Source organism: Egretta garzetta, unplaced genomic scaffold (genome assembly GCF_000687185.1).
Source record: "Egretta garzetta isolate BGI_Z169 unplaced genomic scaffold, ASM68718v1 scaffold94, whole genome shotgun sequence".
NCBI lineage: Eukaryota > Metazoa > Chordata > Aves > Pelecaniformes > Ardeidae > Egretta > Egretta garzetta.
Window position 1 is genome coordinate 2,834,663 of NW_009259683.1, and position 13,437 is coordinate 2,848,099.

The window sequence follows — 13,437 nt, forward strand, 5'->3', positions numbered from 1 at the left end:
GAAAGATCAATACCACTTTGCCACCAAAAAATGGCCCAGATGATGAAATTTGATGTATTTAAAGTACATTTCACCCTTTTAACCTAGTAAATAATTTAAAATGCTTTCAGTACTCCTTTGCTGCCATTATGTATCTCGTTCAAAGTATTATGACTTTTCCAAAAGCAACCTTTCTGTGCAATGAGCAGCTTACAAGTTTAATACTAAAGTCTAAGACTATGTGCGTATACTGTAGTGGTGATGCCGGCCTTTTTTCTTCTCTTCTGTATGTGGATTCTGTTTTGAGAAGAAATGGAAATATCTATGATGAACGCAGCCATTTGGAACAAAAATGAGATTTGTAAAGCGACTTGGATGGCTTTTGAATGGGAAAGAGGCAATATTTAAAGTTTAGTTCATGAGTTCTTTTCCTTTGTTTTGTCTATAAGCTTTTGTGTTAAAGGTGAAGGATTTGGGTTGCTCAGACAATTAAGAGCCCATTTTGCCAAGTGTAATTTCATATCTGTGTTCTATAAACTGGAGTGCCTTCAGCATTGTAAATAAAAAAAAAATTGCCCTCGATTAGCATGTTTGTGGGCAGATTAAAAACAGTCTTCATTACCATAAGTAACACTTACAGATTCTTTTAAAAGTAGAAAATTATTTGCTGAATGATAAATTGCTAGCTTTATAGTTAGTTGCTGAAAATGTGCTCATTCAAAATGCTTACTTTAGTTTAGTCTACAATGCTCAATTCTTTTGAGTTAGAAGTACTGTTTAATGGATTATGTACTTAGTCTTTGTTCATGGTAGATGCTGAAATGCAATTCACACTTTCTGCTAAAATGTTTGTATCGAGTACCTTCCTATTTAGACTGATTCCTTTTAACACCATATATTTTTATTATACTATATGCCCCAGAGAATGATACAAAATAACGTTAGCTATACTGTACCACAGAAAAACTGTTCATATCTTAGCATTGATACTCTAAACTGTTTTACCTTCTTAGATTCAAATTATAGCTCTTTTAAAAACTGTTGGGAGTCTTTGTTAGTTATTCTGTAAGAAATATTCATCATTTGGCAAATTATTATCACTGTAACAAATTCACCGAACAAAAGAGTTCAGTTGCTCCACCTTGAAGCTCTTTCTTCCCAGACTAGCTGTGTTTGTTGCTGATTTGGAAAGCCTTGCCCAGAAAACATCTTTCATGATTGTAATGCTACCCTCTTTGATCTAGTTAGGATTGGTATTTACACCTTAAGTGCAGATTTCAATTATCTTTTTTTTCTTTTTTCTTTTAATAAGAAAGATACCGGAATGCAAGGATAGTTTGTTAGGAACTCTGCGTGAAAGAGCAGAAGATTTTATTTAAACACAGCGCAGGTCAGACTGAAGAAAATAACATTTGGATACATAGATAAAATGCATTGATGCTTTCTTTAAAATAAGCATGCTCATGGGTCTTGCAGTGCCTAATGTTTGGCAGTTATTCTCCTTGCGCTTTTCCTGCAATAGTTTGGCAGTTCGGCTTTCACAGGTTTTTTTCCTCTAATGTCTTATGTTTCTTCACTAAATCTCTATCAGAAAAGCAGACAGAAGACTCTTATTTATTTTAAATATCTTGGATTTAGCATCTTTTTTTTTTTTCACCATTTTCTTGCTTACTGTAGCAAGACCTTTGCAGATGGTACTTGGTTACTTGAAAGTGCATAACAGTATTTTCTTTGTAGCAGATGGATTTAAGACTTTTAGTTCCCAATAAATGTAGGTTTACAATACATAACTTTACAGGATTTGTGTTGTATATAACAGGTTTGAACATATTATCTCAGAATTCATCTGCATGGCATTTTCAGCTTATCCAGGGCCCATGCCAGTATTTTAAGTAATAGGGAGAGCATAGTGATTGATAGCAGCTAAAGGCGTGATTTTGAATAGAAACAAAGGTTTTAGAACAGAAGGTGTCAAATTAAACTTTGTCAGTTTGAAAAGTAGTAACATCCTGAAAGTTCTCCAAACATATTTACATGTGGCTAATGTTTATATTTTGCTTTGTACTCTCTTTATATTCAGTGTAATGTTGCCTGGCAAATTTACTGTGTTTTAAAATCAAGGTTGTTCCCAATGTCATTGCAGAGTTTTGGGGGGTTTGCCTTGCAAATGATGTATCAGCTTGATTATTTTGAGGCTGTATTTTTTTAACGATGTACTATATATGCTGTATAAAACAGCTGTGATCTAATCTGAGTTATAAATATTTTCTTATAATATTGTGGTCCTTTCCACTTCCTGGAAGATTGTAAGGACGTGAAAAAACAGTGGTCCAAGCCCTCCTTCAGAATAAATTGTTTCAAGTAGGCAGAAAGTGCTCTAGACTTAAATGAGCGTAAGAGGAGAAAAATCAGCCTTGCTAGGTTCACTTGTAAATTCAGCTGCATTAACTGCAGCAGTTCATACTTCTTTAGATCAAATGGAAACAAAACTTCCGCATTTTACATAATTTGTATTTCCCCCTTAGAAAAGTCTGTATGACCACTTTTCCTAAAATTTATGAAAACATTTCATGCATTCTCATTTAGTTGACGTCTATGAAGGACCTTTATGCCAGGTACAGAATTCTGAACCTGAAACTAAATGAAATAATTATGGTTTTGCTTGTTTGCTTTGAACCAAAAGAAAGCATATTGGTATAAAGTTTGTAGTCTCCTAACAAAGTAAACCCCAATAGCCTCTGTAACTGCCCATTCACTTGCTCTCCTTGAGAATATTTCTGAGATCAACTTTCATAAATATTTTTAGAAATAAACCACGAAGACCAAAACATTTGTTTCTATCCATGTAATTTTAGAAGAATTCAGTTGGTTGTTTCCACATTGCCCATCATACGTTTCATCAGAGTATGTCTACTTCCTTAAAAACGTGAAGAACCCAGTAGGAAAAAGACATTTTGGTAGAATGGCAGTCTATTCTGTATAACATGTCAGAAGCATCTGATTTCAATATCTCAAAATCACTGCTTCCCTGAAAGGCTAGCAGAGACATGCTTCAGGTTACAATTCATCAAATAATCTTTAGATAAGGAAATAGAAGTATTATTTCAGTGCAAAAGTTGATAAAAGAATACTGGACATATAATTTTAGTTGTCAGTCATTAAGAAAAATAAGGTCTGATCTAGTAAATCTAGAAACAGAAAAGACAGTATGGGGAGAAGGAATTTCTTAGTTAACAAAAACTGTTGTTGTGAAATATGTTTAATCAGCATAAAACATGACTGCTTAGGAATTACTTTTACTACTGGACTTTTAAAAAGAGTTTCTACAGTCTTTTTTCAAAAAAAATCTGTGATTCACATGGTCACCAGACAAAATATGCGCAGCTTCTAAATGCACGGTGCAATTTCTTTTCCAGTCTGCCTGTGCACCTCAGAGAGCTGGCATGGGAGGGGACAGGTTGTCTTGTGGGTTTTTTTACTTTCACCGAATGGCCGTGATAGTCAGCGCTGCTCTCTGTTTCACCACAGTTAGAAAGAAAACCAACAGTTTCAGTGTGAAGCAGTGCAGACTCCAGACAACCAAAGGACAATTTTTATGCTTCAGGGCAGGCTGTTTGTTTGGTTTTTTTTTTTTAATTACAAGTTTTATAAGTGCATTTCAATAAAAAAAAAAAATCTAGATTTGTTTCTCTTCATTTTCTTCTCCCTTTCGTCCCCAACAACCTACCCATGTTTTCTGATTGCGCTCTTTTAACTTGCTGCAGAAAGCTAACACTGCTGTTGCACATAACCCAGCACGTGTCCCCGTGGAAGTAAGGTGGGCAGAGAACCACGAGCAGCATGTTGATTTTGTTAGGGGCAGGGATGGTTCCTACATTAACCTGCTAACACGTCCTGGGGCGCCTTATGATGGGGAGGGAGAATTCACAGACCCTTGCTACTGTTTTAAAAAGATGCCATATGATTCCAGCTGGGACAGGCTGTACGTTATGTGCTCTATATGAAGGCGTTTGGTCCAGCTTCCTAAGCCCTGGGGCAATACCCAGCATCCACCCTTAGTGCGTGATCAAGGAATGGGGTGCGCTCCATCCCCGGGTGCAAGGCGCCCTTCTGCTGCCACCACTCTCCTCCCTCCCTCCCTAGCACACCAAGTGAGCACCTGGAGGATTTTGGCCCCATTTAAGTATTTGCTTTCTCAGCTCTACTACCACCATCTCTCTAACATTGGTCATTTTGATTATTTCTATTTCTCAGGGCATTTTTCTCATGTGTCATTTGTTCAGCTTTCCACTTATATCCAAGCAAATATACTTCAAATTTTTATATGCACCTCACTAAATATTGTCTTATACAATATGAATGCATTAAGATTATTTGTTTACTTTCACCTCTTCCTATCATGGCAATATTTTTACGCTGCATTTATTAACTGTTAGCTAAAGATATGAATGTCTTCAGGAAAATACATATCTATATTGTATCTATGTATCTATTGTATCTAGTAGTAAACTAGTCTGGATAAACCATTTTTCAACTACCAGTACATATAAAAAGGATCTAAAAGCTTCTGTACATTTATGTTATTTGTTGATTCAATAAAATGTCACATTATCTTTCCTACAGCATTAAGAAATAAAATGCACGGACCTAGTTTTGAAAACAGATCCTTGAAGCTAAAAGAAAGGAAGTATGCATGTTTTATATATGTAATATTTTGTTTCTAAATTTTAATATACCAAAAAATTGCTGCTGATGCACACTATGCTAGCTAGAGCATTTGCACTCTTCTTTTAAAACTGCCAGTGCACAATTAAGAAAAAAATCCTCAATTAAATTTTAAGAAGACATAAGAAAACAGTTGTTAAATTTTCAAGATGAATTTGTATATCTCTTTTGGAAGCAAATAAGCAACCGCTGCAGTTCTTGCAAGGGATTCTGTAGCTGACTTCATAATATGTATCCCAAAACCATGTCGGAATTAGAGTAGGTAAGGTCTTAGGCAACTTGCTGTCCTGTGATGTGGAAATGGTATAAAGGGTGTATCAGAAGCTTGAGCATGTCTTGCTCCCCCCCAAGCCCTAATAGTGTAACATAAAACTGAGAGACTGGTTTTTTCTGGATCTATGAGAAAAATACTGAAATTATAATCATCTGTCATTTGAAATAAGTTCACCTGCAGAGGCACCTCTACTTGTAGCAGATAGGAAGGAGATATTACTTGACTGCATCTAGTCAAAGGATTCCTGTCTTTTGGAACGGTGTTAGGGAGCTATGATTTACGTTAGGCAGCCCTACAGTCAAGGCAGATACTGGAAGTACTTTCTTGTTTTGAGTGGTAGTACCAGGATGTTAAAAATTGCTCAGCAGACCGTCTACCGGCCCCTGAAACACGGTGTCGATGCTCTCGGATGGGTGTAGCCTTGCGTAAAAGAAAATGGGCAGCCGAGAGAATACATTGGCGTCAGCGAAACCCCTGTCGTGCGGAGGGGAGCGCGTAAGCGAGTCTGCCTTCATCAACCAGTTTGCTTCTAAGCAATCAGTCCTCAGCGCTGTGGTGCGGGGCCAAGGGGAAGGTGCTTTCCAAACCACTTGCAGTTGGCGAGGGTCTGTGAAATAGCGCGGCAGCCTCTCAGTGTATCGGTGTCTGCTGTAAGCCCAGCCTTTACAGTGAAAGCCCTTTCTTCCCGGGGGAGAGGCGTGAGAGAATGCAGCGCCGCTAAAGTACACGTTTCGCCCTCGTTTTGCCCCTTGTGAAGTGAGGAAAAAAACTAATGTTTTGCTGGTGTTATCTTCAAGGGGTGGCTCTGTGAGCTGTTACGTTGGAAAGAAGATCCCTCACCAGAGAACAGGACCCTCTGGGAGAATCTCTCCATGATCCGAAGGTTCCTCAGTCTTCCTCAGCCTGAACGCGATGCCATTTATGAACAAGAAAGCAATGCAGTTCATCACCATGGTGACAGGCCTTCCCACATTATCCATGTGCCAGCAGAACAGATTCAGGTTAGTTTACCTTGGCCAATCCCGCAGAGCGCTAAGTAAATAAAGCTTTAAAACGGAGCAAAGGAAATTAGTGTTTCTTTCCTCCCAGCCAGGCTAAATGCAGGTCTCCCGCTACGAGATACGAGTGCGCTGCCGTCCGCCACCAGAGCTCAAAGGAGAGCGTGCGACCACCCGTGGTTTTTGCTTCGGTTCGGTGGTTTTTCACAAACGTGCGTGGACGCGGTGGCGCAGAGGCACCTGCGTGCCGGGCAGGGCGAGCCTCCCTGCTGGCTGTCCCTGGTTTAGGCAGGTGTCAGGACCGAAAGGCAGCGGCGTTTGGTACCGGTTGTCAAATGCCTTTACCAGCGAGGCGGGAGGACCTCGTTGCGCTGCTGTTCAAAAGCTAACCTCGAACCCTCAACAGCAGCGGCTCGCCCCGGGTAGGAGTGAAGGGAAGGGGATTCCTCATCCCACTTTCACCCTAGTCGAGGCTGGGGGGAGTCAATGTTTGTTTGTTTTTCCTTCAGAGCCCCTCTCCCACCACCCTTGGGAAAGGAGAGCATAGAGGCGCTTTCTTACCAGGCCTGCTGACCGCTGGACCTTGGCTGGGTGCTGCTCCACAGGTGAGCTGGCACAAGGGCACCGTGTCAGGGAGAGAGAGGAGGGGATGCAGGACCCACGCCACGGGGCTTGGAAACAGCCGCCCTCCGCTCCGGGGCAGCCCCGGCGGTGCCCCCCTCCTCTGGGGGCTGCGCCCACCCTTTGCTCGCATGGGCACCGCAAACTGTGAGCCTGGCTGACTGTTTTGCTAAATCTGGTAGCCCAGGTCATCCATGCAGGCTGCTGCCTCTCTGGGCTGGGGACTCTTTAATCCCTTCTCACGAAAGACCTGAGGTCAGCCTTTTAACTGCTCCCTCTTAAAGGGCAGGTATTACCCTGTGCTTTCCCAACCTCAGCTGAGACCCAGCGTATCATTTGTATTACCTATACAGAAAAATATTTACAAAGCTAGGAAGGATAGAGTTATCTCACAGCCAGAAACAACACGAGTGTATATTAAAGATAAAGAAAACTGAATAAGACAATCCCTTAGGATATCAAGTACTAAAATAATTGTGAAAGCCTGGAAACTTGCTGTTTGATTTAGCAAAAAGAGAGAGAAAGATCTATATTAAGTAATAAAACAGCACTTGTTTGAAAATGTACATTGTTTTTAATAAAATCGCTTCTTAAGGGGATAAAAGGAGAAGCTTATGCACAGTATAAACATTCAACCACTGTGCCACTTACTTAGATTTTCTTGCCTTGTTGATAAAAGTTGTGTGTTTGATCTCACAAATATTATTCACATAAGCAGTTGCATTGTAATCTCTTAATATGACGTGTAAGAGTAAGGATTGGGAGCTTGGGCCTGAGTTTTGTCTCTGCTCTTCTACTTGGTAGTTGTTGTAGATGCATAAATGTGTAGCTAAGACAGAAGTTTTCAAACTGCACGTACAAAGCCTCCAGTCTTGTAAGAATTTAATGTGCTGGGAGCAGTCTTGAATCTCTTCGGGATTGAAGCCTGGAATGGGACGGCTCACAGACCATAAAACATGAAAGGATGTGAACAGGGATGAGGCAAGAGCCCTAATTCCGCTACCATTTGTGTCAGATCTTACAGTGAGAAGATCACTTAAGGCAGTGGCTTCTAAACCGGGTGTTGAGACCTATGCGAGGTCTCCACAACCACGAGCGGCACTGCGAAGTGGAGAGAATTATAATTCCTCCAGTATTTATACCATTCGTACAGTATTTTGTGCTTCTTAGGGTCTGCAAGTGAGCCGCAACTGGAAGCCACTGGGAAACCACTACCGACACACAAAAAATTGTCAAGGGGAGACTCACAAAGGGAAATGAAATGTAGTGATAGCAACTGCTTGTTTTGCTGCTGTTGTTTTTTAATAATAACTGGTGGTTTGTACCATATGACAAGAAATTTGCTGATCCAAAATATCTTACTAACCAGTGCTTCCTGTGCTGTGAAGCCAAAGAATTGTCAACAAAAACAGTAGCTGATAAATTTACTTTTGATTTTAAACATGATCTTATAATGTACTGTACTCCAGTGGTGGATGAGAAAAACATTTCTGTCCCTGGGGCTCAGTGCCTCACCTTTTAAGAATGTTTCTGAATCCATGCTTGCAAAACTTCATTTTAAGCTCTTGTTAATTATTTACATCATGATTTGCTTTATCTTATTCTTCTGATGTGCATACTGGCTCATTTTTATTGCCTGAGTTTTTGGAATGCAGCATGTTCCCTTCTAATAATAATAGTGCAACTTATTTAGAGCTTTGCATCTTAGTGCTTTATAAATATTAACAAAATAATCCCCGGCACAAACACAGAAGCAGGTACACATGTTTGTTCCCTGTTTATACGTTGGGATGCTTGAACACAGGCAAGACAGGCCCTTTGCGGGCCCACAGGCAAGAGAGGTCAGAGCCAGAAGGGGAAATACAGATTCCCTACCTCCACATCTCTTTGTCCTTGCCGAGGCTGGGTTTGACAGCGTGACGTTAGGCGCTTCCAGCTAACGCATTCTGTCGTAACGTTCGCAAGTTTGACAAGACTTCAGTGCAAGCTCAGGTCAGATCAGTAGCGGGGTATTTCCCCACTTAGCTAAAATGCTCTCCTTCTCCCTGATCCCCCCAGTCCCTTAGTCTCGCTGTTGCTAGAGATTTGCAGCCCTTGTTTTTGGGCAGCAGCTGCTGCTGCTGGCAGAGCTCCTGTGCGTTTGCCCTCATCTGGCACTTTTCTCACTTTGCCCTTGCTACAGTTCTGGCTAAGCTGGTCAAGTTAATCCTATACTATGTCACCTACTTAGCATTTTGTCTTGCCTGCACTTGACTCATGGAGCATGTTCATTAAAAATTTGACAGCTAAACCGCACCGATGTCTCGTCATCGACGCATTCAGTCAGACAAAGCCAGTGTTTTCCTTCCACCTCTCTGCCCGTATCCCACTGCCCCTTTATCCGTTGTCTCTGCTCACACACATACAGGCACATGCGAGATATGCAGGGAGTTACTAACTCATATTTAACTCTGGTTCAGGAATAATGGGCCTTTTTTTTTTTCCTTTTTGTCATTTAAACTTACTAAGCCTTTGTTTATAGCTTTGCAATTTCCCCCCCTGCCCCGGATTTTCTTGGTAACAAAAAACATGAGCAAGAATACGCGTACAAAAAAAAATGCTGTGCTTTGTCTTGCAGCAGCAGCAGCAACAGCAGCAACAGCAACAACAACAACAGCAACAGCAACCAGGTCCCAGGCTACCCCCAAGGCAACCGACAGTAGCATCACCAGCTGAATCTGAGGATGAAAATCGTCAGAAACCCCGACCGCGAACAAAGATTTCTGTTGAAGCCCTAGGGATCCTACAGAGTTTCATCCAAGATGTAGGCCTGTATCCAGATGAAGAAGCAATCCAGACTCTCTCCGCTCAGCTTGACCTGCCCAAGTACACCATTATCAAGTTCTTTCAGAACCAGCGATATTATCTCAAGCACCATGGGAAGCTGAAGGACAATTCTGGTTTGGAGGTGGATGTTGCAGAGTACAAAGAAGAAGAGTTGCTCAAGGATTTAGAAGACAGCGTCCAAGACAAAAATGCAAACACACTTTTTTCAGTTAAACTAGAAGAAGAGTTATCGGTAGAAGGGAACACAGAGATTAATGCTGAATTGAAAGACTGATCTAAAAGTATTATTTTCTTTCAACAGTGCCACTGGTATTTACTAATGAAATGAAAATTCCATCTTGCGTTCTGTCAAAAACCTTTATTATTCATTGTTTGGCCAATGAATCTTCCAAACCTTGCACAAAAGTTGAAAAAAGGATAATGCAGACTGCACTAGATGTTTTACTCTGTTTTACAAACTGCTTCGCAGCAACAGATGAAGCGTTGAGGATTGTTTGATATTAATTTGTGTTCACTGGATACACTGTGAGTGTACCCAATAAGCATGATACCAGTGATTTTGATTCTGGAGCCTTCAGACAAGCATTACAACTTTTGTGATTTACTGTTTTTTGTTTCTGTTTCGTTCTTGTTTTTTAATTATTACTGTAGCACTCCACACTTGATCTTTGGAAACTCACATTTATTTAAAAAAATAAAATAAAAAAGAGTTTGTTACTCTTGTTCTATTGTATGTTACAAAAGAACTATAGACTGTGGAATGCAGTTTAAAGATAACATATGCCAACAAATGCCTTGTATTATATGGCACTGCCGTAATTCAGATTTGTTTTCTTTTGGAAATAAAGGTCACTGTATTTTTTTTTCCATTCTCATTGTTAAATGGTTTTAAAGAAAATGAAAAAGAAAATGTGAAACACAATTTAGTCCTCATTATTTATTTGTAGATCCTGCAGCATCATGTTGTAATTAATTTTTTTGGAAGTTTCCGTTAAATGTAATATTGCTTCTCTTGTTATCATACTGATTTTTTTTTATAAATGTATTTTGATGGGCAGTAAAACAAAGTGTCTTAAAAGTTTTAAATAGAGAAAATGTGCTTTACACAGTTGCCTATAAAAAGTGCTCTATGTTATCCAAGCAATTCATACTATAAGCTTCACTCTTATTGTTGTATGCAATTTTTACTATCATGCAAATAAGCTTAGGTAAATAAAACTAATAGATCACCTTAGAAACTTATGCAATTAATGTGAAAATAATTGATGTTTGCAATGTGTCTTCCTTTGGTTTACAATCAATTTTAAAGCTACAGCTGTATAAATTTTCTGTATAAAGGTGTATTTCTTTTTTATGAGTTTATTGCTATGAAAACACCAGTTATTTTGTTACAGCTGGCTGTTTTTATAAGTGTATCACAATTTTCTTTATGCAGAAATGTTCTGACTAGGAGTGGTTATTGACTGTAACTACACAATTAAAATTGTTTGTGCAGTAAAACAAAGTGTCTTAAAAGTTTTAAATAGAGAAAATGTGCTTTACACAGTTGCCTATAAAAAGTGCTCTATGTTATCCAAGCAATTCATACTATAAGCTTCACTCTTATTGTTGTATGCAATTTTTACTATCATGCAAATAAGCTTAGGTAAATAAAACTAATAGATCACCTTAGAAACTTATGCAATTAATGTGAAAATAATTGATGTTTGCAATGTGTCTTCCTTTGGTTTACAATCAATTTTAAAGCTACAGCTGTATAAATTTTCTGTATAAAGGTGTATTTCTTTTTTATGAGTTTATTGCTATGAAAACACCAGTTATTTTGTTACAGCTGGCTGTTTTTATAAGTGTATCACAATTTTCTTTATGCAGAAATGTTCTGACTAGGAGTGGTTATTGACTGTAACTACACAATTAAAATTGTTTGTATGGTATGATATGGCAGGGTTTGTCTGCGTATGTATATATCTGGGAGGAATAACTTGTTCGTAGTGCACATTGTACCTTCTTGCCACCACTTTGAAGATGACATTTCAATTGTTCTCCTTTAAAATCACAGGCAGATTTTTTTAATGACCTTCTTAAAATTTGAATTTAGATAACATACTTCAAAAAGAAACACAGTTTGGTTATGAAAATCATAACCTGTCTTTTCTTGGTTTAAAAACTTGCCTGCCCAACAGAGATAGCAGGATATTATTGAGTCAAAAGGCTATCAGGCATAAACATATTTACAGTTCCTGGCAGTAATGCACTTATAATGGATACAGCTGGTTTTATTTTACACTAGAATTATGCTAACACTATTCCTTGCACTAATGTATAAACATTAAAAAAAACCATTAATAGGCACAAAGTAAATAGGAAAGATGGGCTTCACACATTGCAGTCCCCTTCTAAGCAAGATTATTTTTAATGATCACTAATAAGGCTCTTGATAAAGCCGTAATAATTGGTGAGCTCTGAATTTATGCCAGGCTCATGTCTAGGCTAGAGAGAAATCCGCAGCTGAAAGTTGTGAATTACGCACTTTCCCAAGGAGAAAAAACAACACCCGGTGTGATTCGGGATTTGAGTTCAGCTCAGCCCTTCTAAAATGACTGAAAGTTTGCAAAACTCAGGATGAATTTCAAAGGCACAAATGACTCTTACGTTGCAGCAAACTTCTCCTTTTAGCTCCATTAAGTTCTTTGGGAAGATACATATTGGGCAACAAAGCAGGTTTTCATTCCACGCGTTTCAAACTGCTGCAGGTTGCCCAGGTCCTCTGTCGCAGTGCCCTTGGGGTTCCTTGAGCAGCTCCCAAGCCGCGGCACCTCTTGGCTGCCCCCAGGACTGTGTTGTGGCTGCACCAGCATTTGGGCGATCCAGTCCAGTTAAAAGAAAAGAGCCTTAGTACCACCCTGGGAGGGAAACAAGCCTTAGGAGGGACACGGCTGGGTGGTTTGGCGTTGCAGTTGAAAGGAAGGACAGTCAAACTATGCCCTTGCTTAAGGGACTTCTAACACCTATAAAGCTATTGATAGCCCAAAGTTATGCTGGTTGCAAAAGGGCAAAACTACGCCAGTTCAGGGAAGCCACTGTGGTCACCGTTGGATTTCTTCATTTATTTCAAATGCGTGTATTGCTTTGTGCAGCCACAAAGCTGCTCGGTGTTAGGACAGATCCCTGTCCACAGCCTTGGGACAGGATGAAATGTAGCCCAGGCAATGCAAGCTGATCTGATGCGCAGGCCAAATACCACTGGCGTCCTTGGGCTGGCTGAAGTACCAAGTGACCACTACAATAGCGCTGCTTAAGAAAAAACCCAAACTTTTAAACTAGTATGCATGCATATGCAGGGTAGAAGGGAAAACGAAGCAGATTTTTCCTGGAACACACCTCTCTTCACACTAAAAGCTAATACATGCAGCACTCCTAATACCAGAAACAGGGCAACAACTCCAACACCTTATAAAAGCATAAGAAGAAATGTTTATAAAATTGTCTTTGCTATTTTGAAAGCAATTTCCTTTTCTTTTATCCTTTTAAGTTTTATGAGTGCTGAAGGAGAGGCCATGTGTGCTTGCAGGTGGTTATTATAGCTGTTTCTTTTCCATTATCTTCGCTCTCCTTTCTCCTAGCCTAGCTGAGGTTATCTTCCAAGCAGCTCAGCCTCTGCAGTCACATATTACCTGCACAGAGGTTTGAGTCGGTGCATTTTTGTCTCCCGGTGGGTGGGCTGCGAGTACAGTCTTTTAACTTGGCCTCAGTGACCAAAAGCATTTTTGTTAAATCCGTAGCAGAGTTTTCAAGGTGATATGGGTATTAAGGATCCCAACTTCATGTGGACGCAAGAGATTTATACTGTTAGGAGTTAAGCTACTACAAGCGTATGCCACCTTGACTCATGGACTGGTTAGACTACCTAGAAAATTACCTTATGTCCTTTTCTGTTCCTTTGTCTCCCCGTCTGCTGTAATCCTACAAAATCTTTCCATTTCTGCAAAGATTAAGAAATCAGGCTGGACTTTT

General features: G+C 39.8%; 1 protein-coding gene across 1 annotated transcript in view; it reads left to right on the forward strand.

Annotated features, from left to right (window-relative positions):
• Positions 1–9,721, forward strand: part of SATB1 (SATB homeobox 1) — a 73,803-nt gene extending 64,082 nt beyond the window's left edge. The window contains exons 11-13 of the mRNA XM_035894056.1: positions 5,776–5,979; positions 6,486–6,581; positions 9,215–9,721. Of these exons, the coding sequence (XP_035749949.1) occupies positions 5,776–5,979; positions 6,486–6,581; positions 9,215–9,697 (783 nt within the window). The 3' untranslated portion in view covers positions 9,698–9,721. The remainder of the gene's footprint in view (positions 1–5,775; positions 5,980–6,485; positions 6,582–9,214) is intronic.
• Positions 9,722–13,437: the final 3,716 nt, after the last annotated feature.